This window comes from Cladophialophora immunda (genome assembly GCF_000835495.1).
Source record: "Cladophialophora immunda strain CBS 83496 unplaced genomic scaffold supercont1.5, whole genome shotgun sequence".
In the NCBI taxonomy this organism is placed as follows: Eukaryota; Fungi; Ascomycota; class Eurotiomycetes; order Chaetothyriales; family Herpotrichiellaceae; genus Cladophialophora; species Cladophialophora immunda.
The window spans coordinates 3,938,908-3,958,767 of record NW_015622545.1 but is presented as its reverse complement, the minus strand read 5'-3'; the positions used below and the strand labels follow the sequence as shown (position 1 = coordinate 3,958,767).

The window sequence follows — 19,860 nt, the reverse complement described above, 5'->3', positions numbered from 1 at the left end:
ATGGCAGGGATTCCAGTCTCGTTCGCCAGTGGCCTCTACGATCGCCTTGTTCCTTTGGCCACAGGGGAGGTCCGGGCTTCCGGAGTGTCTCTCAACTTCATTGAGATCCAACATCCCCGCGAAACATTCGACCGGATGGCGGGGCATCACGAATTCGATGCCAGCGAATTCTCCAGTTCAGAGTATGTCACGCGGCACGCCGCTGGTGATCGGTCCTTCATAGCAATCCCGGCCTTTCCCTCTCGATGTTTCCGCCACAGCTTCATCTTTGTCAACACGCACACGGTTAAGCGCCCTGAAGACCTCGCTGGCAAGACGATTGGAGTGCCTTTGTACACCATGACCGCCGCCGTTTGGATTCGTGGTCTTCTCATGCACCAGTACGGCGTAGACCTCGCGACCATCAACTGGATCGAGGGCAACGTCAACAAGGCCGGACCCTATGGACAGCCATCCGTGCTTCCCTCGCCGAAGTCCGTCAGCCTCGTGCCTAACAGAAGTTCCAAGTCCCTCAACGGGTTACTTGCAGATGGTGTCATCGATGCAATCATTGGGCCTGACATCCCAGATTGTCTGAACTCCACGCCACATGTTCGCAGGCTGTTTCCAGACTACCGCAAGGTGGAACAAGACTACTATAAACAAACAGGCATCTTCCCTATTATGCATCTTGTTGTGGTCAGACGAGAGCTATGGGGACGTCATAAATTCATCACCACTTCCCTGTTTAACGCTCTCCAAGATTCCAAAAGGTTGGCCATGGATCGGATGAAGTATCTGGGAACGCTTCGCTACATGTTGCCATGGTTGGCCCAGGATCTGGAGGAGATCAAGGAGACATTCGGGGATGACTGTTGGCCCTACGGTATCGACTCAAATCGAACAACCTTGGAAACTTTGGTTCAATATCTCTTTGAACAGGGCATGATTGAGAAGAAAATGGACATTGAAGAGTTGTTCGCGCCGATGAAGGAATCCAGAGTCCAAAATAGCAAAACACAATGATATCCAAGTCTTCTGAGATTCCTGCGCCCCTTCGTTCTGTGTAGTCTGGAGGAATTGAAGAGCGCTCCAAGGCAATGCCAAGTCTGACCCGACTTTCGCAACGCGCTGTGGGAGTGTCGACAATCCGTTTTCGAGTCGATGCACACTTGCGCTATGAAAGAACGCACTTCTACGCAAGGTAAGATATACTCCGCCGTTCCCCCGTGCGGTCCTCCGTCGAGTTGACCGGGATATACTTCACCGTCGTCATTCCGTCCGGGAACAGACCGGGTACTTGATGTTGTGCACATAATAACATTCGCCCAACTCTTCGCCAGAGCGGCGTTAAGTCCGTGAGCCTCAGAACCGAACAGGTGAGCAGTGCGGTAATTTCGGGTTCGGACGTCGGATCCGGCTTGTCCTCCATCCTGACCACAGAAGGCCAGCCGCTCATGACACAGACGCGTTAAAAGAACAAAGGAACAACAGCCATCGAGATGGACTAAGTACAAGAAGGACGGCCTATGATTGTCGAATCGAGCTGAGGAAGCGGTCGCAACACGGAACGAGGGCGCAATCACCATGGGCCGCTTGCCACACCCACTGCCGGAGAAGCTCCCTTCGGTAGAAGAATGCATGCCAAAGAGCCTCGACTTGTTTTACGGAGGAGAATGGCACGCCCCGGAAGATGGCGAGTACCGCGAAACCGTGAATGCCGGGCGAGGAACTATCGTTGCCAAGGTCGCGTTTGCAGGTGTCAAGGACACTGTTGCGGCTCTGGAGGTTGCTCAATTGGCGTTCCCTGCTTGGAGAGCCGTGGAGCCATTGGAACGAGGCAAGCTTTTGAGGAAGGCCGCGCAAGTTTTGCGCGAAAATGCTGTGGAGCTCGCCATGCTCGATGCACTCAACATTGGCAGCCCCATCACCATCATGGCGGGAGATGCGCACATGGCCGCCGATACGATCGATTTCTTTGCTGGAATGATACCCGCGGTCGTGGGTGAAACGAGACATCTTGGAGATGACACCTTCAACTACACGCTACGAGAGCCGTTGGGCGTTGTGGCGCGTATCGTTGCATCGAACCACCCTTTGATGTTTACGGCCTTCAAATTAGCTGCCCCCCTGGCGATGGGGAACACGGTGGTCATTAAATCGCCGGAGCAGGCACCCCTTTCAGCCATGCGCATGATGGAACTCATTGGAAATATCTTTCCACCGGGAGTCCTGAACGTCCTTTCTGGGGGCATAGACTGTGGCAAGACGCTCGCCAGCCATCTAATCGTCCGCAAGATCACTTTGGTCGGGAGCTTACCCACCGGCCGGGCAATACAGAGGGCGGCCGCTGACACGCTCAAGCTGACTTCATTTGAGCTGGGGGGAAAGAATGCTTTGATCGCCTATCCCGATGCAGACCTGGATAAGCTGGTCGACGGCGTTGTTTCAGGCATGAATTGGAGTTGGTGCGGCCAGTCCTGCGGCTCGACGTCTCGCGTGTTTCTGCACACCTCCCATCACGACATGGTCCTGGCATTAGTGGCGGATAAGTTGTCTCGATCTTACCGGCCCGGGAATCCTCTGGACCCGGCCACCACCATGGGTTCGCTTGTAAGCAAAGCTGCGCAGGATCGCGTTCTCCATTACATCAGCCTCGGTCAACAGGAAGGTGCGCGTCTCGTCATGGGTGGGAAAGTGCCGAGCACAGAAGACACGAAAGGGGGATTTTTCGTGGAACCGACAGTGTTCGCCGATGTCAAGCAAACCATGCGCATTGCAATGGAAGAGATCTTTGGCCCTGTCATGTCAGTCATCAAATGGGACGACGAGGATGCCTTATTTGCACAGGTCAATGCCGTTGAGTACGGATTGACCGGAGCTGTCTATACGTCCGACATGGTCACGGCACAGAAAGCGGTTCGACGCATTCAAGCCGGCACTGTATGGGTCAACACTGTCGGCACTCACTTCTTGACGATGCCTTTCGGCGGCTACAAACAGTCTGGCACCGGAAGGGACGATTGTTTCGAGGAAATGATGGAAATGACTCAGATCAAGGCCGTTCACGTCAAGCTATAACTACCAAGTACATACGAGATAGCTACCAAGCAAGTGTCGACCCAAAAAAGGGCAGATCTGGGGTCTGTCAGCCCTTGATCGTCAAGGACTATCTTCCTTAGAGATCAGAGGTCATCAAGATCCGGCGCCCCTTCCTGTGTGTATATCGACCTAGCAGAACAGCAGACATTGTGGATACATGCTTAGTAGCTCGAATAGTCATAAGAACTGCACAAACCCTGTATTCGTTTCTACATGATCCTGCATCGGGGGTGGGACCAGTCACAAAATGCTCTACGCTCCCACCCATGCCACACATGGGTTCCAAAGACCGGTAGCTTGAACTGCTCACATTGCACCGGCTCCTTGGCGCAACATTCGGCTGGACTCAGATTCCGACTGGGAACCGGATATTTCGGGTATGCTCCCGGAACGAACGCGCTTTCTCCTTCCTCCTTCCCTCCCTGCGATTGGAATGGCCAAATTGGAAGGCAAACAAACCCATGAACGGGTCAAGACTGACGCCAGGGAAAGATGTAGTAAATAAGCTTGCGGTCCATTGTACAAGCCCTGCTCTGCGTGCTTGCTTGGACTGCTGCTCTGTCGTTGCGTAGCGTCGCTCGCCTGCAGAATGGGTCAATCCAACCCTGAAACTCGACTTTTTATCGATGGACAGGTCAGTTTGTATTCCCCTGAAGAAAGCGACATCTAGGGCCCCCTAACGGACTCAGTTTGTGGTTGGGAAACGACACAAAACTTTCAAGATTCATAACCCTTACACCGACCGAGAGATATGCGAGGTCCATGAAGCGCTCGAAGAGGACGTTGATCTTGCCGTGGATGCGGCGTGCAAAGCGTTCCCAGGATGGAGTGCCCTTGCAGCCCACGAGCGAGCAGCCTACCTCTTTAAATTAGCCACGCTCATTCAGCGCGATGCGCAGGAGCTTGCTGCGCTCGACTCGGCTTGTATGGGCAAGTCAGTAGCATTCCCTGACCCATCACCTACGAGTATTGTTTGACTGACGATCGGAATTTAGACCGTTGGAATTACTCAAGAAAATGGACATTCCTGCTTGCGTCGGAGTCTTTAACTATTTCGCCGGTTGCGCAAATCACATCCTGGGCGAGTCGAGTCTCGAGTCGCCGAACTTCCTCAATGTTACTGTTCGACAACCGTATGGCGTCGTCGGGCTAATTATACCGTGGAATGTAAGCTAAGCAACCATACACCATATTTAAGATCCACGCTAATATTTCGTATCCTAGGTCCCTATGATCATGTTTGCTTTTAAGGTCGCGCCGGCTCTAATCTGCGGGAACACCGTGGTGCTGAAATCGTCGGAAAAGGCGCCACTAAGTTCATTGAAGCTGGCCTCTCTAATCCAGGAGTGTGGATTTCCTCGAGGCGTTGTGAACATCATCAGTGGTTTTGGAACACCGACGGGAAGCGCGCTCTCACTTCATATGAAGATTCGGAAGATCTCCTTTACCGGGTCGGTTGCAACGGGCCGAAAAATTCTGAAAATGGCGGCCGACTCGAACCTCAAGAACGTTTCTCTCGAACTTGGTGGTAAGTCACCTGCAATCATATTCGAAGACGCCGATCTCGATGCCGCGGCCAGGTATACACACTTCGCCATTAATCACAACAGCGGCCAACATTGTCAGGCGAATAGCAGAGTACTTGTCCATGAATCCGTGGCCGATCAGTATATTGAAAAGCTGCAAAATCTCATGTCGAAAGTCAGCCTGGGGGATCCGTCTGATCCAGCCACTTTCCAGGGACCTCAGGTGGATATGAAGCAACTGGCTCACATTCAGAGGCTTATCGCCGCCGGTGAAGCGGATGGGACTCTTGTTCGTGGTGGACGGCGACATGGCACTGCAGGCTCCTTCATAGAGCCAACCATTCTGAAGAATGTTCCACAGTCTTCTCTCGCGTACACAGAGGAGATCTTCGGCCCTGTCATCATTGTTAACACTTTCCAAGACGAATCGCAAGCGCTTGCCGAGGCGAACAATGTCGAATTTGGACTCTTCTGTGAGTGAGCGTCGCTCCGTGTTGGGACGTTCCCAAAAGCTGACAAATTACTCTCTAGCATCCGTCTATACTAGAGATTTCGAGAGAGCGCTCCGGGTTTCCAAAGCCCTTGAGGCTGGTGCTGTGGGCGTCAACTGCTCAGTACCAGTCAGAGCTGTGGATATGCCGGTCGGCGGATGGAAACAATCTGGCATAGGAAGGGAGCTTTCTCTTCATGGGTTAGGTCTGTACACGGAACTAAAGACAATATTTATGAGATTCGGGGAGGACAGAAACGCCATGTCAACCAAGTGGCACTCAGACCAATCCATGAATGGGACACGAGCGTGATCAATCGGAAGATCGGGTGAATGGGTGAAGTGTCCCTAAGGAGAGGATGAAGGGCATTTAGCACGAGAACCATTGGCGACGTATCAGTGTCATTTCTCGAATCCAGATGCAGAAGGGATTGCACAGGTACCTACCTATCTATGGTGGTCTGTACGAATAATGATAGAGCAGTAACTAGCGGCCAAGGACCTGGGATGACAGTCGCCTTGGCGCGGTCATTACAGATCCCCGCATTACCTTCCCCAGTCACTGGAGCCCCTTGGTCCAGGAGCGCTCGTTGCCAGTACAGTCACGTGTACGGGGGTCCATCGGGGAAACCGGCTAGGAAGAATCAATCTAGACCACGCGTCGAGGTGTATATTGTCGTCTCTCAGAGACTCTCCCTCTTCGTTACTCTCTCCTCTCTCGAAGACAGCCCACCAGAATCTATGACATAGCGCTATTAAGCCCTTTTCCCTCCTTGACCTCTTGCATCACGCCGAGTGCTCGTGATTTGCGCTCGGAGAGAGAAACCACACTGGGAATTCTTTCATGGCTACCTCGCATGGAACTTGGGCCGATGTGTCAGAGCGCAAGTCGAAGAGACAACGCATCGCTCTGGCGTGCCAGTCGTGTCGAGCTAGAAAAACAAGATGCGACGGTATCAGACCCAGCTGTGGCACATGTCTGGACATGGACTTCACCTGCGTATACTCGCGAATAGCAAGAAACGAGTCGCATGCTGTGGCAGACCAGGGGTGAGGAGACGTTGCCCTTTATTCCAGGCGCCGCCTGTCTGCTGACATCCGCGTGCATAGGACCCCTTCTCATCTCGAGTTGCGGTTAAGTGCCATGGAAGAGACGCTCCGATTGCTCACTTCGAAGTCTAATACAGGCGGCAAAACTACCGACAGCGACGCCCTGCTCCCACGTACCCAGGGTCTCATATCGCCGCAAAATAGTGGCAACGCCTCTTGGGAGCCTGATCGCGACTTGATGGCCGCCCCGTCCGATTCAAGGTCGATCTCAAGCGATATTATCGTGACCCCGAAACCCGACAATCGGCCAAGCGATACTGTAGATGGCATGGTTTTGATCACCTTTGCGGACGAATCATCCTCTGCATTTTTCGGCGAGTCTCTCCTCCTCCACCATTGGGATTTGGACGCTAATTTCAGAAGGTCCTTCCTCAAATTCTGCTTTTTTTGCAGATATTGATGCTTCCTTGCGGCGGTTACGTCCACTTGCAACTCAACCTTCTACAGCGAATGCAACCCACGGTTTCCACGACACATCTTTCTCGCGACCGCCTTCAGTGAACCGACACCGAAGAGCCGACGGCATTTGTCTAGAAGATGCGAATTGCTTTCTGCTACCGCCGCGGGCGACAGTGCTTCGGTATATTGACACATTCTTCTCGGGGTTTGGGATGCTATTTCCATATCTCTCTCCAAAGGACTTTCGAGATGCCTTCACCAAAGCGGGGAATTCTACTTTGTCAGGTGTGAGGCGCTCATGGCTGTGCCTTCTTAATACCATGATGGCCTTTGCCACCAGTGAAGCTGTTAGCTTCCCGCAAGAAAAGACCGACGCGGAAATGTTTCTCCAGAGAGCCTTGAAGCTGCTTCCCGACATTGCTCTCCAGCCTGCCAATCTCGAAACTCGTAAGAATTGAGAAGGACAGATTGTTTGGACATCTATGCTGACCGATTTTTCTCCAGTTCAGGCGCTGTTATTGATGCTCCAATTTTTACAGGGCACGCAGCACTCTGCACGCACTTGGACCGTTCAAGGGCTCTGTACCCAAGCCGCCTTTCAGATCGGCCTGCATTCGCCATCAGAACGCACCAAACATAATCCACGGGAGCAAGAGATTATGAAAAGGTGCTGGCACATGTGCTACATTATGGACAAGTAAGACTTGGAAACAGGCAGTCTGATGAAGAATCTAACCTCCCCAGGACATGCTCAATGACGTTTGGACGGCCACAAACCATTCCAGAAGAGCTTCAAAGGATCAGTTTGCCAGTCGACGTCGATTTGGATGTATTGGATGACGGAGATTCTCCGTCTCAGTCGTCCATGCATATGCGAAAATCCTCGTCCGTTGCCGCATTCATCGAATCGGTGTCGGTAAACGTCCTCCGGAGTTCGTGATTCGATTCGACTGACGCCCAGAGCAGGAAGATCTACGCGATTGTGGGGAAGATATTGGAAAGGGTATATCAGAACAACGTCAAGACAGAAGAACGACCTCCGAACTCATTCCTGTTCAACCAAATCATGTCACTTGAGGTAGAATTGGCACGATGGAAGTCTGCCATACCCTCTCCTCTGCGCGTCCTTTCCCAGGACGAGGTTCGATTGGCGGCAGCCAATCGAAACTCTGCTGATGACATTGCGTTCAGCCTTATTCTCACATTAAGGTATCTCCATACGCGGCTGTTGCTGCATCGGCCGATGGCCACCTCCTTCCTCGGACTGGACGTTTTAGATGATGGACATGGGAAGAAGGATGATTTCCTCCAACAGTTTGGCCAATCTAGCCTGGAGTGTTGCCTCAGTTCCGCGCTCGAGATGATTGCTCTCTTGTCCGTAGCTTCTGATCAGAGGTATCAGTTCCGCCCGTCGACAACATGGTGGTTTCAAATCTACTACGGTAGGTAGCCTATCGCCAAGCAGTTCATTCTACTAATTACAACATAAAAAGCTTTCAGCTCAGCCCTGGTGGTGTTTGCCGTCATCGTGATCAACCGCAGATATGGAATGCAGATATCTGGTTTGGAGAATAGAATCTTGCTCAGCAACATTCAAGACACGGTCAAAATCCTTGAAACACTTGGACCTGGTTCTGATATTGGCAATCGTTGCCGCCGGTATCTGGGGAAAGTCCACCAGTGCTCTTTGCTGCTTCGTCAGTGTGTCCCGAGTCTCTGTCACACTCCGCTCCACTGACATATCCGACGATAGTGAACGACGCAGCTGATCATGGGTCTCTTAACAATCTGGGCACTGTCACTGCCCATGGGCTTTCTGAGCTTGACTTTTTTGATCTGTCTCCGTCAGACTGGATGAATGGACAATTTGTTGCTGAAGCGGACCTGGGAAACTTCTTACAGCCTCCTATCAACAGCAGACGGACCTGGCTCTGATGAATTACAGAAGAATGTGGATGTGGACCATCAGTCTCGCTTCCATGAGTATAATGGTTTGCAGATCTAGTAGATTTGCTGAGTATGCTCATTATGTGAACCCTTTTGCGAGAAGTCACTGATCTAAGTCTAAGGGTAGCTTGAAAATCCTAATCGCATTACGGTAGCCGATGTCTTTCCATGTCTCATCGGAAACGGGCACGGATTCGAACCACGACCTCATCTCGGCCACGCTCTCATAAGGATAGTCGACGGAGAAGGTGACATGCACCGGTTTTGCTTCTGCGATCAGATTCAGAAGGGCCGAGGTCCTGGGCATTCCACTTGTGTTGCAAACGATATTGTCTTGGAAGTACTGTTGAAACCTCTTCATCTTCGGACCTTGGGCAGCTGTTCACCCGTTAGCACCCATGTTTCCAATCAGCCGAATGGGATGGGGTCAAAAATCACCTTTGGAGTACATCCTAAATGTTGTATCGGTCCTGGGCAAGATCCACGACAGACCTTCTCCACAATGGCCCAAGCAGATCTTCAGTTTTGGAAAGCGGTCGAAGACACCCGTGTACATCAATCTGAAGACGTGCTCGACCGTCTCTCTTGCGAAGCCGTAAGGGGCACCGTGCAAGATCGGAATGTCCTCGAGGACCTTGATATTCGACGGGAGAGGGACACGAGGGTGAATAAAAATTGGCTTTTCGAGCCTCTCTGAAACTTCCCACAACGCATCAAACTGCTCATCGTCGAGATAGAGGCCTTTAGTGGGATCTTTAGTGGCAGTGAAGCCATTGATCATCGCCCCGACGAATCCATACTGACGAACGCAACGCTCGAGCTCCTCCGCCGCGGATTTTCCATTCTGGGTCGGGAGTGTGGCAAAGGCAAAAAACCGGTTCGGATAGGCTTTGCAGTAGTTCTGGTAGATGAAGTCGTTGGCCTTTTGGCAGAAGGTTTTACACTCTTCGAGATCCGTGAAGGCTTGGGCCGTGGGTTGGTTCAGGGAAATAATCTGGGCCGCGATATTGTTGGCATCCATAATCTTCACGCGAAGATCGACGTCCCTGAGCCGCTCTTTCAACCCCTCGAGAAACGTCGGATGGAATGTCTCGAACGTCACTGAAGTGGTCGGTGTCGGAAACGGCGTGACCGCATGTTCCTCGAACGTGATCAGCTTGGCCGTTCTACGACTGAGATCGGCAGGCGGGAAGAGGGTCGGCGGTCTCCCCTCGACCTCGAGCGTTGTCCCTGAGCCGCTCATCTTTCACCTCGAATCTTTGTTGGTGATCATTCGCGATGCAAGAACGTCTGAATGTTATACATAATCCCCCGTTTCCCGCCTCCCGAAGTTGGCACTGACGAAAACGGAGAGGGCTTACAGGTGCCCACCGAGGACACGAAATGCTATTCCTCGCATCAATAGTTCCCCGCGGGCGCGTTCTGACGGATATTTCGGGAAGAGTTCCGAAGTTGCTGTACCTCCGGAGCATCCTGGACTTGTGGAGAGTAGACTGTGGAGAGTGAGGTGTGGGTTCCCCGGCCGAACCCTTCGGTCCTCCCTGGTGAACCTGGGTCTGCCGTCGGATATCTTTGGTCTCAGGGCTATTGGCCTTCGGCCGGGAGACACGCTCCCCATTTCTGCTTGCGGGACTACGCGGTCCATTGCGTCCCTAGCTGCTCACATGCTTGTTCGGGACCACGGCCTGGACAGCAGCAGACAATAACTCCAGTTCCCAAGGATCCTTCGAGTCGCAACGGTCTTCGCTTCCTTGTCTCTTGCCACCATCAGATCACAAATCATCCCGCTATGGAGAAGCAGGACTCTGCGGGTGCCACGCATGCAAGCGTCCCGACCGTTGTGGCTATTGAAAGGGCCACAGATACCGCAGCTGCCACCACACACGATGTCGCTGAGCGTGGACATACGGCAGTCGATGCGTGAGTGTTTCCGCCGAATAAGCAAACCCCTAAGGCAAATCTGCTAATGCCGTGTCAGACACGGCAACCCACTGATCATCTTTGATCCCAAGGCAGAGACACGGCTTCGCCACAAGATAGACTTGTATATCTTGCCACTCGTCGCTGTCCTCTACCTGTTTGGAAATCTCGACAGAGTTAGCATTGGTGAACTCCAACTCCCCCTCAAACCAGGGATGTCGCCAGCATGCTAACGCGCCAAACAGGCAACGCGAGGCTGGCAGGATTCGAAAAAGATCTACACCTCACAGGCTACGATTTCAACAGGATCCTCACCGTCTTCTTCGTCTCTTATATCGCATTCGAGATGCCGGCCACTTTTATCTGCAAGCTGATCGGGCCAGGGTGGTTCCTCCCATCCACCACTCTCGGCTTTGGCGTCATGACCCTTTGCATGGGCTACGTCCACGGCAAATCCACCGCATACGCGGTCCGATTTCTTTTGGGATTGTTTGAGGCTGGAATGCTCCCCGGTATTGCCTACTACCTCTCGCGATGGTACAGAAGGTCCGAACTCACGTTCCGTCTGGCAATGGTCATGTCGATGTCTCCTGTGTCGGGTGCCTTTGGAGGCCTCCTGGCTTCTGGGATCTTGAAGCTAAGCCGCTTCGGCAATGTCAGGACCTGGCGGATGATATTTGCCGTGGAGGGAGTAATCTCGATCGGCATCGCCTTGATGCTTTTTCTACTCCTGACCGATCGCCCAGCCACAGCTCGATGGCTCGATAAAGAGGAGAAGGGCCTGGCCATTGCTCGCATCAAGTCTGAAAGAATTGCGAGCACGGAAGTCTTGGACAAACTGGACCGTCCCAAAGTCATTCGCGGCATTACTTCGCCCGTCACTCTTGCTGTGGGTCTCAGCTTCTGTTTGGCTGGCATCACCATCCAGGGGCTGAGCGTATTCCTACCCACCATCGTCAAGACGATCTATCCGGAGACGACCACGGTGGAACAGCAGCTCCGCACCGCCCCGCCATTTGTGGTGGCCGCATTTATGACCATCCTCTATTCATACCTCAGCTACCGGACCGGACGACGACAAATATTTCTCATTCTCAGTGCCCCGCTGATCATCATCGGCTACGCCATGTTTCTCGGAACGACGCACACGCAGGCCCAGGTTCGATACGGCGCAACTTTTCTGATCGCAATGGGTTGTTTTCCCTTTGTCGCCTTTGTCAATGCCCAGGTCTCGGCGAACATCGTATCCGACACAGCTCGGGCCGCAGCGATAGGCACGTGCGTACTATTCGGGAATGCTGGAGGCCTCATCTCGACGTGGACATACCTACCCACCGATGCCCCGGAGTATCACATCGGCAATGGCATCAACCTCGCAACGAGCAGCGTCTTGCTGTTGTTGTCCGTCGGCCTGCTGGTATTCATGCTGCGAGACAACCACCGCCGGGAGAAGAAGGACGTTGATTCTGAGTTGGCCGGCCTGTCTCAAAAACAGATGCAAGATCTCGAGTGGAAGCATCCTGCCTTTCGATGGCTACCATGATACACAGGAATGTCTACTCTTTGTGAAATCGGGACCGGGAGTCGAAGCTCGCCTTTTGGGGTGGGGGCGGGAAAATGGACTCTGTCGTCTCTCAGATTGGACGTCTTATATACCAGCTAGTGTCACCAGAGGGAATAAGAATCACCTAGACCATGCACCGTGAGACTTGCAAGAACTGAAACTGAGCTCTGTTGCTTGCCCATGGTACTACTGATGACCATGTCGTCGGCTGGAGACCCCAAAAGCACATACACTCCTCCGGACTCTTACATAGCCGGCCAGTCGACCATCGATGGCGAGGACTTTCAGACCCCATCCCACCACTTTTGCGCACTGGGTTGCTGGCCAGATGTCCAAGTCCCCAGCCCCCCACCACTCGCAATAGCGCACTATTTGCCACGCTCGGGGGCTCATGCGGTGTGGTGTCCCGACACCAGAATCTGGGAAAGGCATACGTTCCGGGCGGGTATCCCTGGCGGCGGGACGAGAGCACGCTGAGATGACAAACATACATACTATCTTCTTGATATATATTACCGAGTACCGCTGCCTGTCCCGCTTGCCAGCAAGGACGGGGCCAAACGAAAGACTACCTATCTGCGGGAAAGCTCCGGCGCGATGAGCCAGGCCCCAGCCAGTCACTCACTCTTTTTTCTTTCATATGGGACTGCTCATGTCATTGAAAGGTCCCGGCATACGTACACTTCCTACTATTCGTACACGAGCGATGGACCTGAGGCGGAAAAGTGTCGACGAATGAGAGGCGGATGAAAAATGACACCATCTCTTTCAAGAAAAGAACCGCGGCTGATAGGTGTGTTTCGGCAAGGCTTCGCTAAGTCTTTGAACAATGGATACATAGGTACTACAAGAAGTACTCGGAAGAGACAAAATACGAGTATAAGTGTGCACCCAGCCGAGCCAAGCCGAGCCGGGCACCCCCCTCCCCCCTTCTCCCGGAGCCGAAATACCCGGTCAGCTACAGTATGGACTATCACCGCGAAAAGTCTCACCTAGCGCCATGGAGGGGGGCCTAAATGTGTGGACTATTTCAATATCTAGGTAGGATATGCAGTGTATACGTGGTCAGAGTACGAGTACAGAATATTCTCGGCGCCGCTGGTCCTATCGACCTCATTAAGCGAGGCCCGAATACGTACGCCGTATGAAGTCAGATATCCAGTACCTTTCCCGCTCCGACCGAAACAGCCGGTCAGTGTCAAGCGCTTGGCCGGCCGGGTGATGGGGAGCAGGTACCTATGCAGGGGTGCCATTTTTTGATGACAAACCACATTGGAGAGTACGGCGTACGGCCTGTGTCGATGATCTGATATGAAGAGAGCCTTTCAGGACGATGATTTGGTACGGACTACTCCAATACCGTCGCAGGCGCCAGGGGAACGCGGTTGGGTCTGTCTATGTGCTACATGCGTTGAATTCGAGCATCTTTGTATTGACGTTTGGCTGGAGTTGGCTCATTCCTTGGGCGTGGGCGTGGGCGTGGGTCTGGAATAGCGGTCAAACATGGGTATCGAAAGCTTCTCAGAAGTGACTGACAAGTTCAAAGTCTCGACCACCCAATATAAATGCATACCCAATGAGAGCGGCCACTTGCAATGGCTCAATGTGGACATTTGGCTGCCCCATGAATCGTCTCGGTCATGGCAAGGATGTCCTGTCCTGGTATACCTCCACGGCGGAGGGCTGGTCTCGGGCCACCGAGCGTTCCATCCTTTCATCAACGGCTGGCTCCCTCGTTTTGCGCAAGACCATGAGGCGATTGTGGTCAGCCCCGACTATCGACTTCTTCCAGAATCGACTGGCCAAGCCATCCTGGAGGATGTGGAGGACTTCTGGCACTGGCTGACCGGTGGTGGCATGTCGAAAGACAACCAAACACGAGGAGTTCCATCCTTTGAAGATCAAGTGGCACAAATCGCACCCGCCGTCCAGACTGACCTGTCCCGAATCTTGGTGTCGGGCGGCTCTGCCGGTGCCTTTTGTGCCATGCACTTGGCCCTTTCCCACTCTGGGCCGTCCCCGTCACGAGCTCGCATCAAATCCCCGCTGTTGCAGTATCCCATGGTTGACGTCGACTGCGCCTGGTTTCGAGAGGGCAATCCTGAATACGACGCCACCAGCTCCAACTCGCCGGCCTTCGTCCTCGGCATTAAGCCATTGCCGCTGAACGACTTCCTCGTGGTGGAGGAGCATGCCTCTGCCAAGCGTTCCAAAACACAAATCGTCACAGAAGGAGGCTTCGAAAGGGTAGCACTTGCAAGCAGTGCCCAGTATTACGGAAAATGGTACGACTGGATCGTCAAAGGGCAGTCCGCCGAAGACAGTGGCACCGCGAGGGACGTCGTGATTTTTCGACGCATCGCCAACGATCATGACGCCCACATGCCCAAGAGGACTTTTATCATACAGGGAACCCGAGACACGGCGATTCCAGTTTCCTCGGTCGTTCGACTTGTTGAGCTTCTGAAGAGTCGATTCTCCCAGGCAGAAGTACGTGCGGAGTATTGGGATCATCTAGACCATGGTTTCGACAGCTCGCCGGATGTTCTGGACGACCCAAGATTGAAAGATGGTTTGAAATGGGCAGCTGACCAGTGGATCGGTGAATGACCGCCCGACTGGTGGCCAACGTACATAGATGAAAAGCGAGCCGCCAACTTCAGCCTTGAAGTACGAATCAGGAATCCACTGTGTCTGCCACCGAAAACGTTGGGTTCAGGAGGCCGTAGAGTTCCGCAAATGTAATCGGAATTGTAACTGCAGATTTTGACAAACTGCTTATACCTTAGGTCTTTAAGTATATTCTATTACTTATAAGTGTATACATTCTTTTCAACTACTAGGTGTCTCTTCTCTTCTATACGCTCAACATCTGATCATTTCCTCCGCCCTGGGACCAATACACCTCCAATGAGCCACACAGCCTACTCCGATATAGATGTGGAGGGAGTCTCGTTGTGCCCGACATGATCGTAAATACCCGGATCTGTGAAGCTATCCGGTCCTCTTCGTAACCGATGTTGTCCACTGTTCATGCCGTTCGAAGGAGGAATCTTTGCCACTGAACGAGATGCTGGCAGTTTGCGTTTGGTGCATGCTGCTTCTTCAATGTCGGTGCCGTCTTGCGGTTGATCTTGGCCAATCATAGGTAGACAAAGTGGACCCTGCGTGTGAGCAGTAATACATATATCTTCCTGCTGAAGCATTCTTGAATTCCGTTAGCCAAGTAAGTCGTCATAGCTGCGCAGTGAATGCTGGTAGAATACGCCTGGCGCGTGCAAATAGATCTCATTTGCCCATGCGCATAGAATATCATCCGTGTAAGTTCTTGTTAAAGCTTTGTCAGTCCTGACACCACATGGAGACGTTATGTTGAAGGTCGCCAAAGGGAAAGAAACCCTGAAGTGTATCAAAGGATGGCGATAGAAATGCTTGTTCGCCCAGCGCCTCGCGTGTATCGTTGCCAGCATCAACCTCAGGCTGGCCGCAATCGTGGGGAGGGATGATGTCGTCTGTTGCCCGTCTACCAGCGTGGGATTTCTTTGGCGGAACGAGGACTTCTCGGGCAATTGCTTGAACATCCAAGCGATTTCTCTCCGCCCGTGACCACACCATTGCGAATGACCTCAGCCATCCGATGCTCATTCGAATCTGGTCTCGGGCTACCACGAGTCGGCGACCGGAAAGGTGGAACTTGCAGGCCGACAACAGCGAAATCGTCCCTGTCACAATCATGCACACGACAAAGGGCGAGTGAGTGAGTGGGGTGGTGGGCAGCGTCATCAACCGAGCTTGGTTTTCTGCGGCGTTCAGACATCGTGCAGTATGAATATTCTGAGATTCAGAAGGACAACGAAAGCGATACTCTGGAGCACTCGTAGGGCAACGGGAGATAGCTTCCGTTGGATCCAGGAACAACGACGAGTACTGCCTGTGCAGACCGACGGCGGCTCTGTAGACGGTACAGTCAGCATCGTTTAGTATACCCCCGGCGTACAAAGAAGAAGCTTTTCACTATAGGGAATCACATATGTATTCACGGGAATGAAAACTTACGCGTGGATTGCCATGTGTGCCTGGAACATCAGCTCGTCGATTTCTCCTGTACCAGACATGATTTCCCGTTTCTCCTGGGGAAGAAGCAGAAACCATCCATCCATGGCGGCATCGGCGGCCTCGAGGTGCCGCGTGTGAGCATTCTCTGGGAACTCTAGGAAGTTCCTCGACATCGCCGACAGGAGTCCGTGAACGGCGCCGATGAGGTAGGCGAATGATGAGTAGACATGATCATCAGAGGCAAAGTCTCGGGAGGTGAAGTCGTCAAGTGTTTTAGGGTCCGGTATGACCTGATTTAGTTACCATTGTTGGTCAGCAAGCAGCATTCAAAGGCAGCGTAAGTGAACGCGCATGGTACAAAGATAGAAAACATACTCCCGACTCGTACTCGTTCTCTTCGCACGGTAGGTGGGTGGACATAATGATACCAGAGGTCAAGGAGGTCCAGGTGTGCTGCATGGCTGCGTAGTAAGCGTCAACCACATAAATCTGCCACCACGTCCTTCTCCAACACTCCTGAAGAACAGTATCGCCGCGCCCATGTTCGATGGCAAAGCCAGCTTGATGCATGCCCAGCTCTACAGCGAGGTCGATGGCGCAGTCCATTTCCTTTCGAGATCGTGTTTCTTCCCCGCACCAATATAGGGCGATGGAATAAAGAAGATAATACTGGACCATAAAGCCGTTGGACCGGGTATACTCCTCGTCAACGGGGTGGCTAGGGAGTTCTTTCTCCGCCGGATCCAAATTACAAGAGCCCTTGTACAGTGAGCCGATGAAGCGCATCACTACCAGCAAGGGTTGCAAACTAGGAGATTGGCTTTCGTCCTCTAGCATCTTCCCCAGAGCCTTCCGTGGCAGCACGCACGGATGCAGGCGATGGAAATATTCGTAGTAGAGGTCGATACATGGATCAGTGAGGACGTCGCTGGCGCTCTTGCCCGAAATGAACTTGGACGCGGTCGAGATATTGGTTTCTGGAAGCGACACATGGTCATCTGCCGGCAGTGCGCTGGGGACATCTATGCCTTGCTGAAGCTGACCAATGTTTGAAGATAGCTGAGAAGACGCAGATTGTCGTTGCTGCTGCTGCTGCTGCTGCTGCTGATGAGACGGTCGCCTTTGAATTGCTTCTCGTTCACGACGCTTCGCAAGGGCTTCTCGAGTCAAACCGCCTCTCCGGGACTCGACATAGTAACACTTCCTACTATCAGCAGAACATCGATCGCACTTGGGTCGCCTCGCGTCACACCTGACATGCCGAGCTCTACAGGGGATACAGGCAAGGGACACTCGGCCACCTCCACGAGTCGTTAAGGGATGGATGGAATTCATGACCCTGTGTGCACCTGGAACTGGGGATGCTATTGTCAGTCGCGAGCTGAAGCAACGAAGAGGGCACCAGTCACGGTATTCCAAGTGGCGGGGAAGCGGCTACTCGGGTATTCAACCTCAACTAGGTACCCGTCATGGGCTTTCGGCGATTATATAAGTTCGTCAAGTCCATGGAGAGGTTCCGCCTTCTAGCCTCAGCCTACGTATTGGATTTCCGCGGAGCTAGCGCATTCAAAGATCATTTGAACGGGGGCTTTGAGTACTACTAACTTCAAATAGTTCGGGTGTAACGTGGTTCATAAGCGAGGACGCCACTTCCCACGTAATACCCTCTCGCATTACAACAGCATCTCTCCAAAACAAATGATGGACGGCTCTTCTGATGAGACCGAGATATTATTGGCTGCTGATGCTATCATTAGGCATGGATAGCTTGGTGCCCGATGAGCGGTAACGACCTACAAAGTCAACCCGGGTAACCCTCCAGAAAAGTGTACCCGAACGACATGCTCAAGAAGATACCCGAGCCAATTCGATGAAATCAACGGCACCAAAAGAGCAGACTACTGTCAAATATATCTCAGACCTTGATAGGCGAAGATTATCATCCCGGCTAGCAGATGGGGGAGATATGGCTGCCTAAATAACCTGTTAGACTGCTGACAACCTCTGGCTTACAAGAGCGCTCTCCGTGGAAATGCCCGTCCCGTGTGAACCCTGACTCGATGCACGTTATACTGCTTCCTCCCCGTGTCGCGGAATGAGGACTATTTTCCCCCGCTCCGTGCGTACGGTTTCGCAAAGATCATATGCCATCCTTGCATCCGCCAAAGGCATCACACGGGCCACGAAGGGTTCAAGCAGCCGCCGATCCAGAGCCACCGCCAATCGGCCCAAAGCCTGCGTGGACGGGCTGACAATGAAGAACATGGCCTTCACAGCCCCTTTCCCATCCGCAATGCCCGACTTGCGGTGCTTCTCCACAAAGTCATAACTGGCACTGTCGACGGACACGAGGGTGCCGTCTGTGCTGACCAATTTCCAACACATCGTCAAGACTTCGCCACCGGTGGTGTCTATCACAATCTGAAATAATTCGGGACTTTTCGACAGATCTCCATACTCGACGACCTCATCTGCGCCCAGCCTATGTAAGAGCGACTGGTTGCGGCTGTTTGAGCTTGTCGCTGCGACGACGTGTAAGCCTGCGAGACGTGCCAGCTGCACAGCATAGAGGCCGACACAGCCTGCAGCCCCTGTCACCAACACACGACAACGGCCAGGGTTTTCGCCCACTTCATGAGATCCAGAATGGCCCTGTGACGTGTGGAAATCTGGAGGAACGATGCCGGCCTTCTCAAATAGTGCTTGGTATGCTGTCAGGGCGCTGAGTGGCACCGCTGCAGCTTCAGCCCAAGTCAACTGGCTGGGCTTCAGACACGCTTCTTCAGCGGAAACGATGGCATATTCAGCCCATGTCCCAGCACGTGTCGCCGAGGTCATCCCATAGACTTCGTCACCAGGCTTGAAAGGGGCATTTTGCTCCTTATAAGTAGACACCACAGTCCCCGAGAAGTCGTGGCCCAGAATTCTAAACTCTTCCGCGTACGTTTCCGGCCAAGTCAGGGCATCTCGGATGACTGTTGTCGCATTCACACGTATTAACATCTGTCCCGGCTCAGTTGGCTGTGGAATGGGGACATCGTGTTCAAGAACGAGAGTCGACGAGGGAGCCGGATTAAACACTGAGTACGGATTGTCCGAGTGAGGAGTTTTGAGATGTAGACGAACGGCATCCATATCGTGGCACCAATTTGACCGAGGTTGGTCCCTATGTAGGGTTGCAGTGATGACTTTATGGTTTTTCTCAATGACAATGTGAAGAGCGCAGCTTGGTAAAAAGTGTTGGGAGATCACACAGACATGACTTTTCCGTCTCGCTGTATCCTTTGATGAATTGTATTCTGCCATTTTATGGGTCAAAAATTGCTGATTCCCCGGGCCAGCCACGGTTCGTATACCGGGTAACGCTCTTTCACAAGACAATACGACTGAGCTTGACCCCGGCTACGTCCTCTGGGTCGGTGACACGGTTGGGAAATCCCCTCTGCTGCGTAATGACGTCTCATCCATGGATGTCGAAGCTGTTGGAGTAATGGACACTAGAGGAACCAATTTGGCAGACAAGTCCAGTGTCAATCTGGCCAATGCTGAGGTCAGGTCTGGAATTTGTTCAAGTGCACACACATGGCCCCCTTGTAGAGCGTCGAGCTTGATCCACCGGCCATGCCTGTTCAAGAAGTTTCTCCAAATGAGGCTACGCCCCAGTCAAGGAATTACCCCCAAGCTCTGCAAATGCTGCGGATGGAAACGCCAAAAGAAACCCGCGACAATACGAGTCCGGCGGGCTCAACTCGTGATGATTGGAGCCC

The 19,860-nt window shown here is 52.8% G+C and overlaps 5 protein-coding genes across 5 annotated transcripts; 3 read left to right on the top strand and 2 right to left on the bottom strand.

The window, feature by feature from the left end:
* PV07_09466 (uncharacterized protein) lies at positions 1-1,005 on the top strand (the record flags this gene model as incomplete). The annotated part of the gene is made up of 1 exon (XM_016396726.1): positions 1-1,005. The coding sequence occupies one exon, from the start codon at positions 1-3 to the stop codon at positions 1,003-1,005; it is 1,005 nt and encodes a 334-aa protein (XP_016246582.1).
* A 561-nt stretch (positions 1,006-1,566) lies between these two features.
* Positions 1,567-3,139, top strand: PV07_09465 (uncharacterized protein; the record flags this gene model as incomplete). Its single annotated transcript, XM_016396725.1, has 1 exon — positions 1,567-3,139. One exon carries the CDS (start codon positions 1,567-1,569, stop codon positions 3,058-3,060), a length of 1,494 nt encoding a protein of 497 aa, XP_016246581.1. The 3' UTR covers positions 3,061-3,139.
* A 531-nt stretch (positions 3,140-3,670) lies between these two features.
* PV07_09464 (uncharacterized protein) lies at positions 3,671-8,794 on the top strand (the record flags this gene model as incomplete). The annotated part of the gene is made up of 13 exons (XM_016396724.1): positions 3,671-3,715; positions 3,771-4,015; positions 4,077-4,248; positions 4,306-5,080; positions 5,139-5,298; positions 6,208-6,408; positions 6,527-7,053; positions 7,111-7,303; positions 7,351-7,518; positions 7,573-8,048; positions 8,100-8,303; positions 8,360-8,623; positions 8,681-8,794. 12 exons carry the CDS (start codon positions 3,671-3,673, stop codon positions 8,539-8,541), a joined length of 3,348 nt encoding a protein of 1,115 aa, XP_016246580.1. The 3' UTR covers positions 8,542-8,623; positions 8,681-8,794.
* Positions 8,795-14,850: 6,056 nt separating this feature from the next.
* On the bottom strand, positions 14,851-17,428 carry PV07_09463 (uncharacterized protein; the record flags this gene model as incomplete). Its single annotated transcript, XM_016396723.1, has 3 exons — positions 14,851-15,989; positions 16,094-16,383; positions 16,469-17,428. The coding sequence occupies 3 exons, from the start codon at positions 17,426-17,428 to the stop codon at positions 15,380-15,382; spliced, it is 1,860 nt and encodes a 619-aa protein (XP_016246579.1). The 3' UTR covers positions 14,851-15,379.
* Positions 17,429-18,160: 732 nt separating this feature from the next.
* PV07_09462 (uncharacterized protein) lies at positions 18,161-19,228 on the bottom strand (the record flags this gene model as incomplete). Its single annotated transcript, XM_016396722.1, has 1 exon — positions 18,161-19,228. One exon carries the CDS (start codon positions 19,226-19,228, stop codon positions 18,161-18,163), a length of 1,068 nt encoding a protein of 355 aa, XP_016246578.1.
* Between the last annotated feature and the right edge of the window lie 632 nt (positions 19,229-19,860).